General features: G+C 36.3%; 1 protein-coding gene across 1 annotated transcript in view; it reads left to right on the top strand.

The window, feature by feature from the left end:
* The first annotated feature begins 10,511 nt into the window (after positions 1 to 10,511).
* LOC126815552 (uncharacterized) overlaps positions 10,512 to 25,532 on the top strand; it is a 28,907-nt gene continuing 13,886 nt past the window's right edge. The window contains exons 1-9 of the mRNA XM_050541248.2: positions 10,512 to 10,619; positions 12,348 to 12,439; positions 12,700 to 12,856; positions 13,117 to 13,227; positions 13,761 to 14,958; positions 15,131 to 15,198; positions 15,672 to 15,970; positions 20,397 to 20,580; positions 24,720 to 25,116. Of these exons, the coding sequence (XP_050397205.2) occupies positions 12,365 to 12,439; positions 12,700 to 12,856; positions 13,117 to 13,227; positions 13,761 to 14,958; positions 15,131 to 15,198; positions 15,672 to 15,970; positions 20,397 to 20,580; positions 24,720 to 25,116 (2,489 nt within the window). The 5' untranslated portion in view covers positions 10,512 to 10,619; positions 12,348 to 12,364. The remainder of the gene's footprint in view (positions 10,620 to 12,347; positions 12,440 to 12,699; positions 12,857 to 13,116; positions 13,228 to 13,760; positions 14,959 to 15,130; positions 15,199 to 15,671; positions 15,971 to 20,396; positions 20,581 to 24,719; positions 25,117 to 25,532) is intronic.

Here is a 25,532-nt window from a genome sequence, read left to right as displayed (position 1 = left end):
TATTTTCCTATTTCGGCGGGGGACATCAGCCTCACTGTTGGCTTGTTATAATTTGAATACAAATTTTCCCCTGGTTGCAAATTTTATAATTTTTTCTCATAATTCACACGTATCATAAGTGCATGGCCGGGTACTGCATCATGTAATGTATTTTACAAATTGTGAACTGTCCTTGCTAATGTGATGCATGTCGCAGGCCCTTTTTTCGAAGAAGGCAAGGGACTTAAAATGAGTTCGTCTGTCTGTCTGCCTGTCCGTCACACTTTTTGGGACACAGTAACTCTCTTTCTAATTGAGCTAGAATGTTCAAACTTGGTGTATGTGTTTGTTAGGTCAATGCCTTGATGGAGTTCGAAGATGAGCATTTTCTGCTTAGGGTAAACAGAGGTAAGCAATTTGATTGGTTGGTGCTTTACACGATAACTTTAGTTCTTATTAAGTGGGAGTGATGAAACTTGGCGTATTGTTTCATTACATCAATATCTTCAATCTGTTTCACAGAGTATTACGAAAGTATTCTAATATCTCTGTAAAAGATGACTGCCTTCAACATATGACGTCACGCGGCGTCAATCATGGGTTCAATGGTGCGCTGCATTGTTCACATAAGACGTTACTGATTCGAGCAGAATGGCGCCCTTTACACATTTTAATACCCATTTACACTAAAATAAGTAAAATAGGAAATAATTTTGACCTACAAATACTTCAAACGTCTTTATTTATTTATCTAATACATAAAAAAAAAATGTTTTAGAATTTAATTTGTCGAAAGAAAAAAGTTAATATTTGTAGCTCATTAAGTCGCATCGATGTCATCCTTATCAGTGATTGTCGCGGCGGATCAGTGTGCAATACCTTGACTAAGTTCGATAATGAGCATTTTCTGCTCAGGGCAAGCAGAGTAATAAGCAATTTGATTGGACGAGACTTTCGAACACAGTAACTCTCCTTCTAATTGAGCTAGATTGTTAAAACTTGGTGTAGTTGTTTATTAGGTCAATGCCCTGATGGAGTTCGAAGATGAGCATTTTCTGCTTAGGGTAAGCAGAGATAGGCAATTTGATTGGTTGATGCTTTGGAACACGATAGCTTTATTACATCAATACCTTGACTAAGTTCGTTAATGAACATTTTCTGCTGAGGGTAAGCAGGGCGATAAGCAATTTGATTGGTCGAGACTTTGGAAAACAATAACTCTCCTTCAAATTGAGGTAGAATGTTCAAACTTCGTGTAGGTGAATGCCTTGATGGATTTCTATGATGAACATGTCCCCTTTCGGTTAAGCAGAGATAAGCAATCTGATTGGTTGATGCTTTGGGGCACAATAACTTTGGTTTTAATGAATTGAGAGCGATGAAACTCCGAATATATACTATTCAAAAAAAGTAGGGGATATTTGATTTTTAAGTGTTATTAAAGTCACCTAATGAAACTGACGAAGAAACAAATGACAAAATGAAATGAAGTTCACATTCATCGATTTATTCCAAATGATCGTTAGACTAAGTAAGGCACAGACTGACCATTATAAGGGTAAAATGATACCCGGGGTCAAACAGCAAAGTTACCACAGCATCACAACCAAGTCAGTAACGGGTAAATCCTCCTCTGTTTGCCAAACAAGCATTGATCCGACGTGGTATACTCCTAATGAGACGTCTAAGGTCATTTTGGTCCAGATTGTCCCATTCCAGTGCTGGCCAAGGTAATGTGGTGATGTTCTGTTGTTGGAGGTAACCTGTAACGATCCTGGCCCTGTGACATCTTGCGTTGTCATCCTGGAAGATGAAACGGCGGCCATGACGTCGTGCGAATGGCACAACATGGACTGCCAAGATGTTGTCCCGGTAGTACTGGCCTGTAACGCGCCCTGCAACAACATGTAAAGCCGTTCTTCCAGCAACAGTGATGCCTCCCCACACCATAACAGAACCACCCCCAAATCGATCATGTCTGATGACGTTAACGTCTTGGAAGCGCTCGTTTCGACGACGCCACACCCTCCTACGTCTGTCCAAAAAATCAACAGTGAACCTTGACTCATCTGAAAACATCACATTGCTCCAGCGTCGATTATCCCAGTGTTGACGATCCCTACACCAACGACGTCTTGCCTGAATGTGATGATCTCTCAAACAAGGGATCACGCGAGGACGTCGGGCGCGAAGGTGACCCCTATGCAGTCGATTCCGAATCGTCTGGCCACTCACTCTCACACCAGTGTCTGTTTGAAGACGAGCGCTGATCTGATTTGCTGTGATGACACGATTTCTCAAGGCCAAGGTACGGATAAATCGATCCTGGGCTTGAGTTGTCGCCCTTGGTCGACCTGAGCGTGGTCTGTCCTGTACAGATTGTGTATCACGGTATCTGGACCATAGCCTGCTTATGACAGACTGAGAAACATTCATCGTCCGCGCCACAACCGCCTGTGTTGTGCCGATCTGTAGCATGCCAAGGGCACGTAACCTTTCATTTTGGGTAAGCCGACGCATATTAAAATTTGTTTTCTGGTCACTAAAACAATTAAACTGATGTTTCCACCCTGGAATTCAATGCCACAATGACTGTAACATTCAAAGTCAGAGTCGTGCAAATCTTGGGTTGGACCCCCATGATGATCCCAAGCATCACCTGCATTCCATGCGGTAGCTATTGGTGCGTTTGGGCTTCACATGTAACTGGAAATGTTTCTTCTGTTAGGTTCTATAGTGACTTTTTTCGTTTGCATATTTTAGTATTATGCCCCCAAAATCAAATATCCCCTACTTTTTTTGAATAGTATAGATTCATTATATCATTACCTTGATTAAGTTTGATGCAGAGAATTTTCTGCTTAAGCTAAGGAGCGATAAGCAATTTGATTGGTCGAGACTTTGGAACATAACAACTCTGCTTTTAATTGAGGTAGAGTGTTTAAACCTGATGTTCATTAGGTGAATGTCTTGACTGAGTTCAGTGATTATATTTCGAGCTGAATGAAGCTAAGCAGAGCTAATCAATTTCATTGGTCGATGCTTTGGGACAAGATAATCTTGATTCTTTCTGATAGAGAGTGATGAAACTTGGTGTATAGATATTTGATTGCTGGATACTTTTGAAAAAAATAAATGTGCAATTAATTAATATGTGTCATCTATTTATTTGGGGATTTCGGCGGGGGACGTGCAGCCTCACTGTTGGCTTGTTGATATAGTAATCTCCCTTGAGCTTTAATGGATATCCAACATAAAAAAATTAAATTGTCCTTTAAAGTTGTATTTCTTACTCACAAAAACAGTAAACAATTTCATGTAACTGTGAACCCATGTTTAAAATATATTTGATTTCCATTGCATTTCCTGTCTATATTGTCTCCCCTTCAACAAATAATTGAAATGGAGTTTAATTTTGCCCGGACAGCACCGCTACAGTATACTTTTTTAGTATGCCCACATGGAAATGTGGTCGTAATTGCCTTTGCCCTCGTCTGTCCACAATTTCATGTGAGATGAAGAAACCTATTAATTTCGATAAATTCCATTAATTTCTTCTGAAGTTATGACCCTTGTTTTACCTTGTTGAACCTTGTGAACGTTCGGATGGCAAAAGTTATCATCCTATCTTTAAAGAAGTTTGAATACATTATTTGAATTAGTAAAATTTCAACAATTTCTGCAAATTACTTTCAGTTTTTTTATACGCCCACATTCAAATGTGGTCGTATATTGTCGTCATCCCCGGTCGCAATTGTGGACGCTCTAGGGGATAAAGTTAGGTCATGAGACGAAGAAGCCTATTGATTTTCAGCGATTTCCGATAATTACTGCCAGAGTTATGAACCTTGATCACTTTGAAAAATCTTGTGGACGCTGTCCAGGCTGAAGTCAATATCTGATTGACTATAAATTTATACACAGTGTTTAAGGTCACGATACGAATTAGCCTATTGATTTTCACCGCTTTACGATAATTACTTCCAGAGTTATGGCCCTTGATCACTTTGAAAAATCTTGTGGATGTTCTAGAGGCTAAAGTTAATAAACAATTGACTTTAAATTTATACACGAAGAAGTCTATTGATTTTCCGATAATTACTGCCAGATTTATGTCCCTTGATTACTTTGAAAAACCTTTTGGAATTCTCTATAGGCTAAAGTTAATATCCGATTGACTTTAAATTATACACAGTGTTTAAGGTCATCCGATGAAGAATTGTATTGATTTTCACAGATTTCCAACAATTACTGCCAGAGTTATGACCCTTGATCACTTTTAAAAATCTTGTGGACGCTCTGGAGGCTAAAGTTAATTACTGCGATAATTACTGCCACAGTTATGGCCCTTGACCTCTTTGAAAAATCTTGTAGAAACTCTTAAGATGATAAAATAAATATCCGATTGACTTTAAATTTATACAGTGTTTAAGGTCATCAGACGAAGAAACCTATTGATTTTCAGCGATTTCCGATAATTACTGTCAGAGTTATGGTCCTTGATCACTTTGAAAACTCTTGTGGATGCTTTAGAGACCATAGTTATCATCTGATTGATATTATAGTTATACACCGTGTTTACGCCTATATATAGTCGTTTCGATTGACTTTAGATTGTACACAGTTTAAGCTCTTGAGACGAACAAGTATATTGATTTTTAATGATTTTTGATAACTTGAACAGTTAAATCGATGATATTGAATGTTTTGTATACTAAACGTTAGCATGGGCCAAACAAATTCTAATGATTTTCTGATAATTACTTAATGAGTTGTTAATCTTAATCAGATTTTAGTGTATTATAAATGTTTCATTACCGACAAACGTAAAAATGTGCGACAACTCTTGTTGACTGCCCGGACGATTTAGCTGAAGTGAGCGTATGTTTCGTTGCCTGGCAACCTATCTTTTCAAATGGCATGGGTACTTGTACGTGCAGTTACTGCTGCACCAACTCGGCTAATAATACTAGATATGAAGGAAATTATTTTCAATTCCAACTGTCATAGATTCTTTTAGGTGCACGCCAATTAACATGGAAGCTGTACAGGACCTCAGTTTTTCAAAAAAAAAAGAAATGAAATGGGGTTTAACGTCCTTCTGTTCTGCTCCAACTGGGTTAATGAAGCTGTGCATACGGTATACAGTGTACTACGAGGGAAATTATTCCCTGACAACGGCGCTACAACCTACTTTTATATCAATTCCAAATGCTAAGGGTTCTTTATATGCACGCTAATGTGTACACATTTTTGTGTACCATCCAAACAACTATAAGCTATGTTGTCCCTTGCCAGGCCCTCTGTCCTGCACCACTGACAAGCGGGGGCCACGCCGAAAAATCCTGATCAGGTTTCTCTTCTAACACCAGAATCGAACATGGGACCTCCAGGTTAGTGAGCAGACATCTAAGGCTACTCACAGAGCCAGCGGGGTTCCCAATTTTTCAGAACATCCAAATGGATACATTCTTTTCCTTGCCAAGTCTACATTCCTGCACCACAGCCAAGGGAAAACTTTCCCTGCCAACACCGGGATTGAACCTGGGACATTTTAGATAGTGAATTTTCTGCCGAAACAACCAATAAGTACGTGGTAGATGAAATCATTGAGTGGGCTAATTACTGAGTTAATAGCAACCTGATTAAAATACAGATCTATGTGTAGTTTCTTTTTTTATACTTTTAATCAGAGGCGTAGCCGTGAAATATATATTGGGCCGCAACCCTAACCCTAACCCTAACCCATTTTTTAAAACCCCTAAAAAATATAAACAAACACCATGTGGCCACAGAGTAAAAATACATCTGTGATGTGGCCACGCTGTCTACCAAGACACCGCGTGCAAAAGCGTTATGGTTACGTTGCTGGCTGAGCGGGCGATAAATATTTGGTTTAGGTGGTATTGTCTTTGGGTACCTACATGCGATTTACTCTGATAAGTGGCAGAAAAAAATTAACAAAATATTACTGACAGGCTAACTAGACACAATTTTATGGAACACAGGTACTTTTCACTTCACACATGTTACCAGGATGATTATCTCTGTGTTTTATTTTAGCAGTATAAACCATATTGGGATATGTACAGGTTTTATACAGATAGAATCTTAGCTAATCCTAATAATTGTTGTAAATAAATAGGAGTTTGGGCCTACTATGTAAATTTTTTTTTTTTGGGGGGGGGGGGGTCCATGTATATTCAGACCCCCCCCCCCCCATGTGTGACGCCCATGCTTTCAATGGCCTACACTACTTGAAGATCTGACCTGTTGTAGTGGAAGGTAGCGTCAGACATTTGTTTAACCAATCAGCGTTGATGTTTCTAGTGGGTTACCCACAGTTATGTGTATTTCACCCAAAAAACTTGCTGTAACAGACGGTTTCATTGGCTAGCCATTTACTTCATTCAGGGTTGTATAACAACTCTTCTAGATCCTAGTGTAGTAAAGACAAGTAAAACGAAATTTTGAACTATAAAAAAACGAAACGAAATAGCATCTGTGTTTTAATCAGATTGGAGTTAATAATAGCAGACAAAGTTGTCCGTGGGTTGATAGTGATACACAGTACTGTCAGTACTGAGTAACTACTCAGTACTAAGTTAATGATGTGTCTGAAAATATTTTTGGAAGAAGACCAAAATACTGATGTCATTATAGCATTTTCAATCTATCTAGAACAGTATCCAAAACTCATAACCCAGAATAAAAAATCGTATCATTGGCAGTATTTAAATAAAACAACTTTCAAGAATTATAGAAAACAACATTTACTATAGTTTTGTGTAGGATCGGTAGATGTTTTTTTTGCGAGTGTAATTTCCTATAGAATTCTATAGAAGACTGCAAGAACGTTAGAAAAAACCAGCGGATGCCAGTCACGATATTCCAAAATTTTGCAAGAGATGGATGGAGAACAAGCTAAAAGAAAAACGCGATTTATTGTACAATCAGGCCCAATAATCCAGAAAGTTATGGCCTGAAATGTACAAATATCAAAAGGGACTGAGCTCTTTGGAATATAAAGATATGTATTAAGTTTCATCAAAATCGAATAAAAATTGTGACCTCTAGAGGGACCACAACCTTCGTATTACACACTTCTACACGATTTGCGTACAAAGAGCGGCCATTTTGTCGGGCTATTTCATTTCGATTTTCCTGAAGTTCGAATTCAAATTTCATTATGGGTGAATGGTGATGCATTTAAACGGTTTTTAAAATCGGAAAAAAATTGTGACATCTAGAGAATCTGCAAGCTAAAAATGCGATTTTATGAACAATCAGGGGCCATAATCCAGGAAGTTAAGTTCGGGTATCCGCGATTATCAAAAGGAACCAAGATCTCAGTGTGTAATGGTGAAATATTGACACGTTTTTTTTTTTAAAAATCAGATAAAAATTGTGACCTCTAGAGGGACCACAAGCTAAAAACGTGATTTTTTGTTCAATAAAGAATCCCCGGTTGTACGTGGCAAGGAGTAGGGTCGCCTGTCCAACCTCGTGGGTTTTCTCCGGTTCCTCCGGATTCCTCCCACTGCTAAAGACCCCTACGCGCAAGCGAATTATGTAAATAAAATTAAACCATATGTTAGTCCCGAAATGACCTAGTTTGTGTCGAGTGGACGTTAAACCCCATTTCTCTCTCTCTCTCTCTTTGTTCAATAAAGGGCCATAATTCAGGAAGTTACGATCCGATATGCGCGAATATCGAAAGGAACCAATATCTTTGGGTTATAGACATGTATTTCAAGTTTCATCGAAATCGGATCAAAATTGTGACCTCTAGATATAACCATTATTTACCAGATGTTTACACTACAAATGTATTTGCATGCGTACGAGGGGCGGCCATTTTGTACGGCAGTTTTGGCCCGATTTTCACGAAATTCGAATTCATCAAACATTACGGTGTAACGGTGATATATTCGAACCTTTTTTTTTTTAAATCGGATAATAATTGTGACCTCTAGAGGGACCACAAGCTAAAAACGCGATTTTTCGTACAATCAGGGGCCATAATTCAGGAAGTTACGATCCGATATGCGCGAATATTGAAAGGAACCGATATCTTTAGGTTACAAACTTGCATTTCGAGTTTCATCAAAATCGGATCAAAATTGTGGCCTCTAGAGGGTCCGCAACTTTGTTATACCAGATGTTTACACTATTTGCGTACGAGGGGCGGCCATTTTTGTCCGGCCGTTTTGGTCCAATTTTCATGAAATTCAAACTCAGACAAAATTACGGTGTAATGGTGATATATTCGAACGTTTTTTTTTAAATCGGATAATAATTGTGATCTCTATAGGGAACACAAGCTAAAAACGCGATTTTTCGTACAATTAGGGGCCATAATTCAGGATATGTACGAAAATCGAAAGGAACCAAGTTATTTTTGTTATAAACATGCATTTCAAGTTTCATCAAAATCAGATGAAAATTGTGACCTCCAGAGGGTCCACAACCCTGATACACAATATTTTGACAATATATTTGCGAACGGGGGGCGGCCATTTTGTCTGCCAGTTTCGGTCCGATTTTTACGAAATTCGAACTCAACCATTCTTAGGGTGTAACGATGATATATTCACACGGTTTTATAAATCGGATAAAAATTGTGACCTCTATAGGTTCCATAAGCTAAAAACATAATTTTTCGTACAAGCATGGGCCATAAAAAATGATGAGCTATAGAGTGTTCACAAACAATTGTGAATGGACGGACGGGTAGGGGCGACGACGATATACGTCCACATGAAAGTGTGAGCGTATAAAAATAAACCTATAGATTTATTGATGCTGCTATAGAATTGGTGGTAAAAACTATAGGTTTCTATAGAAATAACTTGTATCCTAGAGTTAGTTGAGTAATCCTACAGTTTTCTACAACCTTTGTGGTAAAAACTATAGTTTACTATAGAATTAACTTGTATTCTCAAGTCAGTTGTGGATCCTATAGATTTGGTGGTAAAAACTATAGTTTTCTATAGAATTAACTTATAGCCTCAAGTGAGTTGTATAATCCTATAGTTTTCTATGGCATTCTGTAGAAAACTTTGGAAAAAAAAATACTTTATTCTATAGATATTGTGGTGAAACATATACATGTAACAGAGGAGCATTCTATAGTTTTCTGTATAATTTATATGTATATATTAAACCATTTTAACAAATACTATAGTTTCCTACATAATAATGTATAATAACAATGTTTTGGTCATGTCTCTTATTCATACTATAGTTTACTTGTGTGAATTATGTTAAAATGATAATATAGTTTCCAACAGAATTTTCCTGGATGCATGTATATTGATATGTATATTGCGTATGTTTTGTATAATGTTCTTAATGGACGTAATATGCAAATAAAAAAGTTTAAAGTTGAAGTTGGCTGAATTTTAAATTCTAAAATTCAGTGTATAACAACTTAATATGTTAGTATTAACAAGAAACTGAAGAGAATGGTGCTGGTTTTTTTTCACAGATTCAATTGAAGACAAAAAGAAAAGTATACTTTATTGCTTTCTCTACAATAATATTAAATTAGATAAGATTTATGTGATTTTGTTATTTACTTTATTTAACTTTTCTTTTCCCTATATTTCAGTTGTACCAAGAAGAAAACTTGCCATGGATCAGAGTACTGGTACATCATCAACAGAATTCAAATTAATCCACGAGAGAAAAAATAAGCTTATCAATTAAGAAAAATTATGGGCCAACTATATTTATTCCCAAAGGAATAATTAATAAGAAAATCTATAGAATTCATTCCTACAGAAAATTGTAGTGAGTGACCCAATTTCCAAACTACAGAATACTACAATATTCATTCCTATACATAACTGAAGAATTTCCTACAGAAAGTGCTATAAAAAAAACCTATAGAATACTGTAGTATTTTCCTATAGAAAATTTCCCATAAATCTGTAAGAAAAACTATAGGATATGCGCTACAGAAACTGTAGAATATTTGGGGCCGTTATTTCCTACAGGCCCCCCAAATTCTGTAGAATACTATAAAATTTTATCCTATAGAAAATGGGACACGCCCCACACAAAACTCTATAGTTTTTCTATAGAAAACTACACTGGTATTCTATTATAGGACTTTTTGCTAACAAGTGTATAATTATCGCACAGTCGGTTATCCCCGTCGTTATGTTTTTTTAAAATCCTTTTGTTCATTCTAGTTGCATTCACCGGGGACAATATAATAGGCTTGAATAATCAAGTCTGGCATTTTATTAGTTCGCGGGTTTGTGGTTATTGGATTCAAATACCGGTAATCGTATTTCGTTAAATAATATTTTCGTGTTACAATTTGTGATGACCTTCGATTGCACGCAGTAAATGCTAAAGGAGTGTATTTTTATAATTTTAAAAGGAAATCCTTTAATATTATCCTTGTAGCTTCTATCTATAACCATCAATAAATACAAATGTACAAACATTTTTTATACTTTCCTTACTCAAAAACCAAAACATCAAAACAATAATTTCAGCCAATCACAAACGAAAAAATAATTCAGTAAGAGCAATGGCCGTCAACTTTTTGGTCTCGAAGAAGAAAGGCCTTATTATATTTTGATGAATTTCTTGGCTACATTACTCTGATACAACTCCTGAAACTGGTAATAAAACACGTAACCGATATATCTTGAAGAAACATTTTGTTTCAATTGTCTATTGTATGCTTTATTTGTTCAAAATCAAATCATTTAGTGTAGAAAAAGTTGCTTTCCTTTTTTCATTCATTTATGAATTTATATCGCATCATGTCCGCACTAATCAGTCATTCTGATCTGAGTTCACGCAGATGTTTATTCTGAACCGAGAGCAGTATTAAAATAATAGTTTTGCTGTTACTTTGATATCTATTTAATATAATTATTTATTACAAGTACAAGGGCCGTCCTACACTACAGTTCGCCACCAAACTAATTAGATTAGTAATTTATAACGTTTTATAAAATGACAAGAAATGCTAAACCGAATTCAGGCTGAATGTTTTTTAAAGTTATGAAATGATTGTTTAAACACTTCTGACTTCAGCAAATATGACAGTGATGATGTAGGCTCTGTTTCTATAGTTTACATACACTGTCGTTGCGGTTGTCACTTGCCTGTTATTTAATATATATTTATAGCTGTCAGCGTCGGCTTGTTTGGGTGACAGTGTTTTTAATTCCTGCTTATTACTATTATTGGATTCATTTATAAGCTTACATTTTGCATCATTGTCCAAAATCCTTACCAAAGATCTTGTACACAGATCTTGTAGAATACATGGGCTCCTATCATTAACAGATGGTAGTATTAGCTTAGTACAGATTTTAATTATATTATGCTTTGGATAAGTACAATATGTACAGCCCAGTTAATTAACAACGAGTAACCTTATGTATTGTTATCAATAAATGCTCTATCCACGCCCATTAAGCCTTATAAAATTGCTAATGTAAACAGTAAAATATGCCTTCAAGTTTTACTTTTAATCAGTCCTTACTTAAACATACAAGGTCTTTCTTTAGGCCTGAAATGTTATCTAAATTATTAGACATTAATTAACATATCCAGACCATAATCAACTCTCAATATCATCGCTAGCCTGTGATGTTTATTGGATTAGGTTCGGATTTACTGTTCGACCTCCATTCATGATTTAATCCTGCAATGGATAATCAAGACTATGTTTTTTTATCGTAGTGACTTTAGTAATGATGATCAAGGCTAGGCCCAAAATTCAATTGCTACAATATTTACATTATCTAGTTTTAACTATTATAGTGAGAACGGCCAATGTATCTTTAAGTTCCTTAAAATGACTAGACAACTTTGATTTGTGTAAAAACTAGAATTGTTGATGTGATAACAATCTTTTTGTTGAAACTTAATGTCAGTGTTCAGATACATGTATAGCCAATAATGTATTCCTCTCTCAACACATTAAGCCAAAAATGGGTTTATGTTTCTTTAAATCCAGAGTCTAAAATGTTAGATTTTTAACCAATGCACTACCAGTACTATTATTAGTTAACAAGTTCATTTAATTTCTCTTATTTATGAAATTAGAAATGAAATGGGGTTTAACGTCATACTGTTCTGCTCTGACTTGACTAATAAAGATGGGATCCTTTTTATGAACCTGTGTGTTTATTTAAAACTGCAATCTAGTTTCCATACTACACAATAAATTCATTCATCAATGTAAAAATAAAGAAACCAATAAACTAATATCTTAAAACATCATGATTTCTCCTTAAGTTAGAGGTAATGTTTCTAAAACAAAAAATATATTGAAAAATCTAGACATATTTGTTACACTATTAAAAAAATTATTTTGTTTATGTTTATTGCAGGCCAAGGTAAAAGCACCATGGAAAATAATATTTTACCGGAATCCAGTGGTGCACCTTGGCAAGGACCAGGGGTGCCTGTAGCTCTTAAGGAGGTAGTACTTCTTGGCTTTTTTAAAATTATGTTTAATGTAGGTTTGCTGAAATTGCATTAGGTATTCTGGATGGTCATGGGACAACTGTTGTGTTACCTTTGAGCTCATGAAAAGCACAGTTAAAGAGATATTTTGGAACCATTTTCCAATATACCAGCACTCAGTTATTTCAGGATTATCCATAAGTTAACCAAAATTGCTTTGGTAGGGTTATTGAAAAATGCTCCCTTCCGTCACTGATTTATATCTTGATTTTTAAGGAGGAAGATGAAGAAATAGTAGTAGATGGAGGTGAAAAGTCATTGACAGCTGTTTTGGATGCCCCAGGTCCATCCCATCTGACAGCTTCTCCTCTACCACTAAGTATACAATCCGAATTGAATGTACGTGCAGAGGCCTTGGTAGAACAGACATTAGGTACTGTACTAAACATTTTTTTTTGCTCGTAAAATTGATATGATCCAATATGAATTGGGGTAATCTTGTAAAAAGATTTTTTTTACTTTACTCAGATATGTTTTATGCAGCAATTTTAAGATTCTTATCTTCAAATTCTCAATTATCTTCTGACAGTAGCCTAGGAGCAGCTGTGTCACTTAAGATAATTTGTATTCAGATAATTTATAGTGAAGCCCTTGTTTAGATATCATTAGAAATATTTGTGTATGTATTTGAAGGGTTGACACACGGTGAAGAAGAGATGTGGCAATCTACAGAAGAGGATATTGATGTGGTGTCATTAGATGCTAGCAATAATCGTAATGTTGTAGAGAATCGTGAAGATAGAGGTAAATATCGCCATTGGTGTGTTAAAGGATATATTTTGTTGTGATAAAGGATCTTTTTGGTGTGTTAATTGTAGAATATCTTTTTGTTGTGTTATAATTTTTATTTATCAGAATCAGCTTACATAGTGGAGCAATTTGACTGAAATTTCCAGCATATGGCCGAATGGTTAGCATGTGTACACTGTATCATAAGTTCTGTCATTGAGTCAACTGGCGGGATTTCGATTCCCCAGTTATACGTGACAAGGAGTAGGGTCGCCTGTCCAACCTTGTGGGTTTTCTCCGGGTCCTCTGGTTTCCTCCCACTGCTAAAGACCCCTATGCGCAAGTAAATTTTTGAAATAAAATTGAACCATGTGCTAGTCCCGAAATGACCTAGTTTGTGTCGAGTGGATGTTAAACCCAATTTTTCTCTCTCTCTACCATAATGCCCCTTTAACATAAGCAGTTTGATTGTGTGATGCTTTATTAAAAATATAATGAGCATGTAATTAATGAGTGTCATTTATTTTTTAATGTAATTTTTTTTTCAGTAACTGTTGATGCTGTACAAACAGTCTCTGCTCAAAATGCAACTTTAACTGAAGATTTCCGTAACTACATGGGTCATTTATCAAATTTATCAAATAGTCCTGTTAATCCTCATGCTGTTTGGCAGGGAGCAGCAAATAGACCTACCTACATGTGTCCTTCAGAAGAAGATGGCTGTAATATGTGGGCAGGTGTACCCAAAAAACACCGACCATTACCCCCATGTAATCATTCATCAAATTTGCCATATTTTGAAGATAACACCCAGATGAATTTTCAAAGAACCGATGCAAATGAAAGACGAGAAAGAGGACATCAACCTCCGGTTATGTACCTTCAGCCACCTCGGCCTGATGGTATGTTTGACTCGACAAATCCTTATGCATTGTTTAATTTGCCGTTACCATCACTACCTCGTAACTCATGTTGTCAAGATAGAACAAGTGATCGGAGACGGTATGGAATATTTAATTTAAAACGAGATGGATCGTCACGCTGTAATGGTGTACCTGCTGGTGGCAATAATGGTAGACAGGTCTCATCTCAGGGTGTACAACAAAATACTGGTAAATCTGAGCTGTCTCATGATGATCGAGCTGCAGATCGTTTTACATCAAGGTCTGTTGGTACTGATAATATTGACATGGCTGCAGTGAATGGTGAGGGTAGTAGAAGGGAAGATCGGAATATAATGGTGCCACATTCCACACCTGGGTCACATCCCAAACCTGATGAACACACCAGATCAATTAATTCTGGTGAATCTTCTAGCCGTACTTCAGCTCATTATGATTTAAATAATCTTGCGTTTTCTCGAAGAGATCGTAGAAGACCTCACAACAGCAGACCTATTCCAGACTCGGCTGCTGTTGCTCGTTCAGTCCCCCAAGTGCCACAACCAACACAGGCTACTGTTGCTATGGATACAGATCATGATTTTGTTACTAACTGTAATGAACAACCAATGAGAACTTGTGCATCTAGCCAAGAAGTACCGAAGTCAGATTGCAGACACAATGTTTCCAATGTGACAGAGTTTGGTAGAAATGTTGCTTCCATTGAAAGTGCTGAACCGGATTCTACACAATTTGAACCTAGAGAGAGAGGTGTGCGAGTTGAATCTCCTATTGTTCCTGATGTACATATATCTGATGGAACAGATGATAGTGATGTTGAAGTTGTACGCATTGAAACATCACGGTTTGTATCTTTTAGTGATAATTAACTCTTTGAACAGAATGTCCAGTATTAAATTTATCCCGAAAAAGAATTAGTTTATATTGAAATAAAAACTTTGACACAAAAACTTCCTGTAGATACATATGTACCTTCCGAAAATGTTCTGATTCTTTAAAACTGATTTTGTTTGCAGAACTAGAAATCGCCAAGAATCATCAGGAAGAGCTACAGTTGTTGTTGATTTAACTGAGTCAGATGATGGTATGTTGAGTTACTTCGTGTGTATAAGAGATCTTATAAAGATCTACTCAATATTGACTAAAACCTCAAAACAGTTATAATGAAAATAATGCAGTCTGACGGGTGATTATTTAAGATGTCTCTGTCATCTGCCATTTATAATGTCATACACTTCTCGTGAGGAGACACACCTCCAATACCTGTTCATACAATGCTGCTAATTATCTTATCCCTTGGGTTAGGCTGAATAAAATTTTGGAATTAACAAATCAGAAACTAATTATATTGATAATTAGAAGACAAGTGTAACCTGGGGCCTCATTACCAAATAACTTTTGCAATGCTTTAAGATTTAGAAGACAAGTTCCAAGGCCAGAAATTTACAGAAATTGCAAAGGTCAATAAACATAAAGTTTATGAAAGTGGTTCATAATTTTTGCTGTCGACTATCTACATGCGATTAATTATGTTAATTTTATCTGATCTGTTTTCAGAAAATAATAATGTAGCAAGTACAGCTAGTCAAACAGTCACTGAACTACCTGCTGCCGCCACCCAAACCCCTGCTTCCCCAGTACCAGTTTTACTTGTTCCCCCTCCCCCTATTAACCCTACTAGCAGTAATATCCCTCCGCCTCCCTTTATTCCTCGCTGTTACCCTAACTTGCATCATTACCATCTTCATCAACCTCCACCAGCACATGCTCAACATTTACAGAATCCAAGACCGGCCCATACCTGTAGGATGCATGACCATGTGAACTGTCAGGATCACAATTTTACGTGTAATGGGGTAAGTTTACTTTACTTATGTTATCATTAACTTGGATTAATTTTCTTATATCTGTTCGATGACAACAACTTTTCATAAACATTACAAACTAATTTCTGCTTTTGCTAGAAAGAGTAACTGAGTCCATTTTTATATGCCTTCATTTTCATGTGGACAGATGTTGTCGTCAACCCTGTCAGTCCGTCCGTCATTGGGTCAGTGTATCCATTCACATTTTGTTTGTGGACACTCTTTAGTTCACAATTTGTATACAATTATATATGTTTATGTCCAAAAGATTGTACGAAAGATCACTTTTTTAGCTTGTGGACACTCTAGAGGTCTCAATTTTTTTCCGACATCCACATGCAAATCGCTACCGTCTAAATATGTTTATTGTCGTCCATTTTCAGACAATGTTATCAGAATTCACGAAACATGCTTGTCGGATTAACTAATGACATCGACGATTGCTGTATGTGCTTTATGGTACGGTGAACTAAAACGGCTAATATACTCATGATATTGTTCCATTAAATATGTGTTTCTTTCTAATAATGCTGAGACAGTATGAACTAGATTACTCAGACTATTTTGAATCACTGTGGACCATAATCCGCCGCAAATTTTATGTTTCCACTGTCTATAATCCGCCGCAAATTTCATATTTTCGTGGACTATAATCCATTGTGAGTGTATATGAGAAAAACACCACGATTTTTGAGTGGAAAAAAAGCCCACAAGGATTAATTTTATACTTCTGCCTGACTAGTATTGTATGTCCATTTATCACCAAATCCACAAAACATGCTCATACTACATACATAGCTATATATAAAAGGTCACTGGCTCTTAAGGAGGTTGTTTATTGTCCCCCGCCTTTCGAAGAAAGCAGGCACTATTAAAATGCGTCTGTCTGTCACACATTTTGGGACACAATAACTTTCCTTCTAATTGAGCTGGAATGTTCAAACTTGGTGCAATTGTTTATTAGGTCAATGTCTTAATGGAGTTCAAAGATGAGCATTTTCTGATTAGGGTAAGCAGAGATATTCAATTTGATTGGTTGATGCTTTGGTACACGATAACTTTAGTTTTAATTAAGTGAGAGTGATGAAATTTGGTGTATAGTTTCATTACATTAATACCTTGACTAAGTTCAATAATGATCATTTTCAGTTCAGGGTAAGCAGAGCGATAAGCAATTTGATTGGTCGAGACTCTGGAACACAATAACTCTCCTTCTAATTGAGGTAGAATATTCAAAATTGGTGTATGTGTCTATTACATGAATGCCTTGACATAGTTCGTTCATGCGGATTTTCCACGATGGCTAAGCAGAGATGAGCAATTTGATTGGTTGAGACTTTGAAACACAATAACTTTGGTTCTAATTCTAATTGGGTGAGAGAGATGAAATTCTGCGTATATAGATTCATTATATCAATACATTGACTAAGTTCGATGATGAGAATTTTCTGCTTAGGCTAAGGTGCGATAAGCAATTTGTTAGGTCAAGAATTTGGAACATAACAATTCTGCTTTTAATTGGGGTATAGGTGTTCATTAGGCAAATGTCTTAACTGAGTTCAATGATTAATATTTCCCATTAAAGCTAAGCAGAACTAAGCAATTTCTTTTGTCGATGCTTTGAGACAAGATAACTTTGATTATAACTGACGGAGAGTGATGAAACTTAGTATATAGTTTCACTCACTGCCAGGTACTTCAAAACCTGAGTTTGATAGTGAACATTTTATGCTTAGACTAAGCATAGAAAATCAGTTTGATTACTCAATACTTTTGAAAAAGATAAATGTGCAATTAATTAATATGTGTCATCTTTTCGGGGGGTTTGGCGGGGGACATCAGCCTCACTGTTGGCTTGTTTTTGTAATGAATTTTGAAAAGATATGTTTTTGAGCTGAAATATTCATTAAATAAAAACTCACTGAACATAATCTATAAAACATACATAAGATCTAACCTGGAATACTCTTGCCAAGTTTGGGATGGGTGTAATGACCCTGACTGCGCCAAACTAGAAAAAATCCAATTAGAAGCTGCCCGCATTGTTACCGGTTTACCGAAATATCTCGAAACAGGATGAGAAAACTTGATCGAAAGGAGACATCAAAGAAAACTCACAATTGTATACAAAATTCACAATAACCAATGTCCTACGTACTTATCTGAAATCTTAAACAAATATCAACCTCCTAATACTATATACTCACTACGAAACCCTCAAAACCTAAAGCCACCACTTGCTAGAACAACAACATTCCAAAAATCCTTCTTCCCCTCTACCATCAAAGCCTGGAATCGTCTGAACACTACTACTAAAACATCGAGAAATAAGACAATTTTTAAACGTAATATCAAACCTAAACCAAACACAAAAACTATTTCAGACTTCCTATGTACATGGGAACGTAAATATGTGTCATGTGATAATCCATACAAAACTGCGCCATAACTGCAGTACATTGAAATCGGATCTATACCAAGCTAACCTGGTCCAAAATCAAAATTGCCAATGCGGCCATACCATCGAAAATGCCTGGCATTATTTCTTTGACTGTCCAAATTACAAGACACAGTGCCACGATTTGGTAAACAACACGCCAGATCATGTTAACATTAATATTAGTACATTATTATGGGGTAATGATAACTTAAGCAGTTTTCAAATTAATCGACTCATTCAAAACATACATAAATACCTTAAAGATACAAAAAGATTTGACAATGTTATTTAATTATTACTTTTCTTTATATTCGAAATAAACAGTAAAATTTGTTTAAAACCTGATTTGGGTCAACAGTTTAAAAGTGTACGTCCAATACCATATAGATTCTAAAGTGAGGTGTAAACGAACATTCGCCAGTGGTTTAAGAGTGGTCCTTATCCTGACTTACTATTTGGAAATATACAACTGGCGGTAGTTTTTCCTTTGATGTCCATACCAGTTATATCTCATAACAACCTGTCATGACATCATCATAGGTTGATATATTCGTTCATATCAACCGCTGATGACGTCATGACAGGTTGATATTTCATATCAACCGCTAATGACGTCATCTCAGGTCAATATATTCGGCTCATATCAACCACTGATGACGTAGATGATCGAAATAATACAAAAAAACACAGAAATAAATTTTTATTCTTTTGACAATTAAAATTTGTTATGGTACAGTTTCTAACATTCAGGACCGAAATAGACGGCGTACTTATTGACATACATGTATTTAGATCGGTTATCCATGTCTAAGACATCTTTCAGAATTTTCTTTTCCTCCACATTGCGATTATTTCTCCACACACTACAAGACTTGAAAGTATTTATCGCCCAAGAGTTCCTCTGTAAAGTATTTTTGGGTACAGTCCACTTAAAACAGTCGGTCAAATCCTTCTCTGAACATACTGAAAACCTTCAATCATGGTTCACTGTCAGAATTCTTGGAAAAGAATGCCTTTTGGTCCAAATTTTCTGCAGGCTTTGGATAGATCCTCGTCGATATTTGCATTCACATCTATTCCATCGTCAATATGTTGGCTAAAAAGGATTGATTATTCGTCTGACTTCGTATTACTATCCATTTTGTTTTTGCTTTCAATTCAATAGTCCAAAATGGCGACGTATAAACAAAAACGTAATTGCACGTGATTACTTTGGTAATTTTCGCTATTTGGCGGAAACTATCGAGCAATTATCCAATCGTTGTTGCCTTTTAATGGAAGAGCCCATTAAAATTAAGGGTGAAATGGCATTGTATATGTCGGATATAAACCTACTCTCCCCCGGATTGATATGGTAGAGAACGCTTGGGCTTTGCCCGCCATTCTCTACCATATCAACCTCGGGTAGGTTAATATCCTATACATACACCTTTAAGCTTGAAATAACCTCGTACCAACAGCTCTTGCAACCTTTCGATATTTTCTCATGTAAGATAGTTGCAAATGGGGTTAAAATTTCAAGATCCTTGCACTCGATTGGAATAATTTTCAGATGGTTTTCTTATGATCATCTTCGTCAATCTTGAGATTTATTCCCCAGCACTGTCTTAATTCTCTTCTTATTTTGCACCCCTTGTTATAAGATTGACAAAGAAGTCTCAAAACAATTAAAGTTCAACTGGGAGTTAATTCGATCTTTCCACTGTGGCAATAGCAAATACTCTTTGTCCAAAGATTGCAAGTTTCCACGTTCATATCTTTAGCTGCTTCAGTTGTTGGGAATATACTTCAGAGAAAATATAGAGCTTGTCCATTGACACTAATGGAGGAACAAAGTTGTGTAATAAAGGAAATTCACTGCGATATATATTAGAGAAGTGAATTACCTCACTGATATTGAAAATGTGTAAAATCTTTTTTACAAAACATTTTTATTTACATTTTTTAACCAGTAATGCTATAATTTGATACTTTCAGCATTGTGCAACTGGAGCCTGTCCTGATCGTTTTAATCATAGAGATAACAGTCACTGTCGTCAACATAATATTGTGCCTAGTGTACATGCCCACAGTCACAACCGTCATGCACACAATCCGCATACTGGACAACCTGCCTCTAATTCACATAATCATGACTACAGATTACAACATCCTTGTGTTGGTAAGTTAGAAAATTTTAATTTCTTTTTTACATTCTAGTTTATGGTGCCATAATGCCGTAACTCTTGTATATTGTTTTACGATTTTTTCAATATGTCAGTATCGATACCATTACTTACACAGCTGCAGCCTTTATCTTCCATAGTAACTATGGATGTTTAAAATAACGGTGATTTTGCACTGTATCAACCTTCTGTAAACTCAGATTATATAATAACCACCAATAACCACATGCTTTATAGTTTGTGCCAATGTTTTAATAGCAACCACTTTCCAGGCCTGTTATTAAAAATAAAATCTGCACACCCTGCCCTTAATCAGAATGGTCAGTATAAATTAACAAAAGAAGAGTGATCAGTGATGGGATTCACTGTATATTCCGGACATGTCCGACGCTATTTTCCAAATGTCCTAAATTGTCCGACCAGGAATATGCCCAATCGGACATCAAGACATGGTGAATAATATTCAAAATTCCAAAATTAATATAGTGTACTGAGTGTATAACTACCACTCAACCCGATTATCGTTGATAATAGGATGGATTGATTAGGTAATTAAGTGATCGACGTATTTATCGTGTTATACCGTCTGTACCCCTACCTTGATTAACTACTTAATCTGCCTTGATTGGCTGACTTAATCCTTTGTCGGACAATTCATCAACCTAATCCAGAACAGAAGTCATTGCTTCTCCTTTGTCGGACTATATATCAATCCAATATAAGAGTGATTATAAACTTAATCTACGTGATTAACTCATGATTTCTCCATTGTCGGACGTTTCAATCTCCTTGATGTCGGCCGACATCACGTAGGAATTAGTCATATATGTCACATATCCTAATTGTATACAACACCCCAAATCAATATACATTGTATCCAATAACTTGTTTGTGATATTTCTTCAATGGGAGCTGAAGTTAAATAAAGCTATTTTACACACATGCATGGCGGTTATAGTACAATAACTGAAATGAAATTAGAAATCTCGCGAGACACGTGAAATTAAGAGATGTAAACGTGCCGAATCTCATACGTCTGATGCCGGAGAAAAGATTCTATTTTGATGGCATATTCTAGGATTTATGTTATTTATGATCATATTTTGAATGGGTTTATGTTTTTAAATAACTAAACACGCTAAGAAATGTTGATGAATATTTCGATTGGAATAATATAAGTAGTTAATTGTTTTAGACGATAGGGCGTGCTAGAGTCGAATGCGATTATTTAGCAGCTGGTGTCACTTGTTGTGGTAGAGCAACGTTTACTGTCAAATAAATTTCGAGATGTCATTTTTTTACCTTCTGTATATAAGTTGAAACTGAGTATAAGACGAATGCCAGACTTCTGCTGAAAAATGTATCGACTTATGACCCGAAAAGTACGGTAATTTTGGAGGAATTTGAAATAAGTACAGATCGGCAGTAGTCGCACGCTTTCGTTCTATGGTATTATGATGTCACATAATTTTGTAGGAATATTATTGACATAAATTTGAATACCGTACGAGAAAAATAACGAGGTGCACCTATTTTTATACGCCCACATTGAACTGTTGTCATATATTGTCATCGCCCCCGGTGGTCCGGCGTCCACAATTGCTTGTGGATGCTTTAGAGGTCAAAGTTAATATCCGATTGACCTCAAATTTATACACAGTGTTTAAGGTCATGAAACGATTTCGATAATTACTGCCAGAGTTATGGCCGTTGATCACTTTGAAAAATCTTGTGGACGCTCTAGAGAATAAAGTTAATATCCGACTTTTAATTTATACATAGTGTTTAAGGTCGTGAGACGAAGAAGTCTATTATTTTCAGGGATTTTCGATAATTACTGCCAGAGTTATGGCTCTTGATCATTCAAAAAATCTTGTGGACGCTCTAGAGGCCAAAGTTAATATCCGATTGACTTTAAATTTATACACAGTGTTTAAGGTCATGAGATGAAGAAGCCTCTTGATTTTCACCGATTTCCAATAATTACTGCCAGAGTTATGGCCCTTGATCACTTTGAAAAATCTCGTGGACACTCTAGAGGCTAAAGTTAATATCCGATTGACTTTAAATTTATACATAGTGTTTTTAAGGTCATGAGACGAAAAAGTCTTTTTATTTTCAGTGATTTTCGATAATTACTGCCAGAGTTATGACCCTTGATCACTTCAAAAAATCTTTTAAATGCTCTAGAGGCTAGAGTTAATATCCAATTGACTTTAAATTTATACACAGTGTTTGAGGTCATGAAACAAAGAATCATATTGATTTTCAACGATTTCCGATAATTACTGCCAAAGTTATGGCCCTTGGTCACTTTGAAAAATCTTGTGACGCTCTAGAGGCTAAAGTTATCATCCGATTGACTTCAGATTGATACACAGAGTTTAAGATCTTGAGACAAACAAGTATATTGATTTTCAATGAACTTTTATAAAATGAACAGCTAAATCCATGATGTTAAAAGTTTCGTATACGAAACGTTAGCTTGGGGCAGAACTTTATAAAAACCAAACAAATTCTAATGGTTTTCTGATAATTACTTAATGAGTTGTTACTGTTGTCATAAAAATATGCGACAACTCTTGTTGACTGCCCGGACGATTTAGCTGCTGTGGGCGTGTGTTTCGTTGCCTGGCAACCTATCTTTAAGGCGAGCGATCGCTTTCACGCGCCTGCCGCTCACAATGAATGTAGACCGAGGCGAGTTTTTTTTTTGCCTCTCCTTAAAATCTAAAATCGCTCTCCTTTACAAAGTCATGGGGGGTTTATTATCATGTATGAATCCAGGAATGACCCCCTAACATGCTGTTATTGATCTTCAGAACCATTTCCAATACACACAACTAATCACTCTCCTTAATATCAGATCACTCTCCCTTTATTTCTAGATCAGTCTTCTTATCGAAACTGGGAGTGCTTTTTTAGGGGAGCGATTTTTTCAATTTGTTGATTAATGGGAGCTTTTTTCGGCCATCCTCTAAAATACAAACAACAACGACTGTTTTCTATTACGTATGAATTTGAATATTTGATTCTTAATTGTGGTTTGAACACGTCTGCTTAAATAACTATAAAAGTTATGGCCCTTTATTTTCGGGAAAAAATGTCCGATTAGAAAAATTTTGAAATCCCATCACTGAGAGTGAGACCTAAAATGAATTGCAGTCTCTGTGTACAGTGATCTGCTAACATCATGGATGTAGTTTGAGCACAAGGCCCAATGAACAAGGTTTCAAATAACCTCCAACATGGTGAAGCACTTTTGTATAAAATGGCATTTTTCTTGTGAATACCAAACATATACATTTTGAAATCCATTAGAAATTGAGGTTAATTTATTAGAGTTAGAGCAAAATAAATGAAGTAATGTACTATATTGTGTAGCTCCATTAGGATTTAAATATATCAAAATACAGCTTCTATCTTTATGCACTTTGGATCAGAAGGGCTGTCATTAAGTTTAATGCTGTAGTTTTGTACATGACAGGGAATTGGATCGCTTGTCCAACATCGTGGGTTTTAAGTTAACCGAGCCCTCCGGTTTCCTCCCACTACTAAAGACCCCTATGCACAGGCAAATTATTGAATTAAAATTGAAATGAAATGAAATGGGTTTAACGTCCTACTGTTCTGCTCCGAAGGGGCTAATGAAGACAGGCATGCGCCTTCCAACTACCAAGGGATCTTTTACGTGCATGCCAATGTATACATGGGACCTTGGATTTTCATACCATCCGAACGACTAGACAGCTGTCCTTGTGAGGTACTACACCTCTGACTGGCGACCATGTCAGAAAATTCTGATGAACTTTCTTGGCCAATGCACTGAATGCAGGGATCTAACACGCAACCTCCAGGCTAGGGAGCCTGGCTCCTGAAATAAAATTGAACCGTATGTTAGTTCCAAAATGACCTAGTTAATGTCGAAGGGACATTAAACCCCATTTTATCTCTCTCTCTCAATCTTTATATGAACAGACATCTTGTTTGATGAGTGGTCATTCTCCTGCTCCATCGCCTTTGCAAATGTCATCAGTAGAGTTTATATTTTCAAGCGCCCTACCCAAAAATTATTATTTCATTCATGTGATTACTATTATGGGAAAGTAGTTATTTTCACAAATTTTTATTTCAGGTTCTTGTAATCACGTTTCTCAAATACATCGACCATCTGCTCAGCCTCCTAGAGCACATATACATCATCATCATTATCATCCTGCCCCATTTACACCACCTCATGTAGCCATGCCAGCACATCCACGCCTGGTACATCAACACCAGCAGTCAGAAATGTCCTGTAATCATGTGGATCCATCAGCAAATGCTGCTATGTTTGGGGGACGAGATCCTATGTGTGGTCGCAATGATTCCATGCATCAACATCAAGCTGTGCCCGATACCATGGTCCTGCATCCCCAGCCTCGACCTCTTCCCGATCCGATGAGCTTACATGCTCAAACCAGACCATCATGTATGATGACATCGCAACACTCCCAAGTGCCCCTTTCACATTCTGATGTGTTAATGCAGAGGTAAGATTTGATATATTTTTAAAGGTAGAGTACACACAGTAATATATGTTTTAGTTGTCCGCCGCCTTTAGAAGAAAGCAGTTGACTATTACAATGGGTCTGTTTGTCACACTTTTTGGGACAAAATAACTCTCTCTAATTAAACTAGAATGTTCAAACTTGTTGTCAGTGTTTATTTGATGAATGCCTTGATGGAGTTCGATGATGAACATTGTCTTCTTACGGTTAAAGCCTTGATGGAGTTCGATGATGAACATTGGCTGCTTACGGTAAGCAGAGATAAGCAATTTGATTGGTCAAGACTTTGGAACACGATAACTTTGGTTCTAACTGGGGAAGAGTGACAAAACTCAGAGTATAGATTCATCATTTCAATACCTTGACTAAGTTTGATGATGAGAATTTTCTGTTGTGGC

This window comes from Patella vulgata, chromosome 3 (assembly GCF_932274485.2).
Source record: "Patella vulgata chromosome 3, xgPatVulg1.2, whole genome shotgun sequence".
NCBI lineage: Eukaryota > Metazoa > Mollusca > Gastropoda > Patellidae > Patella > Patella vulgata.
This window is presented reverse-complemented; position numbering and strand designations above follow the sequence as displayed.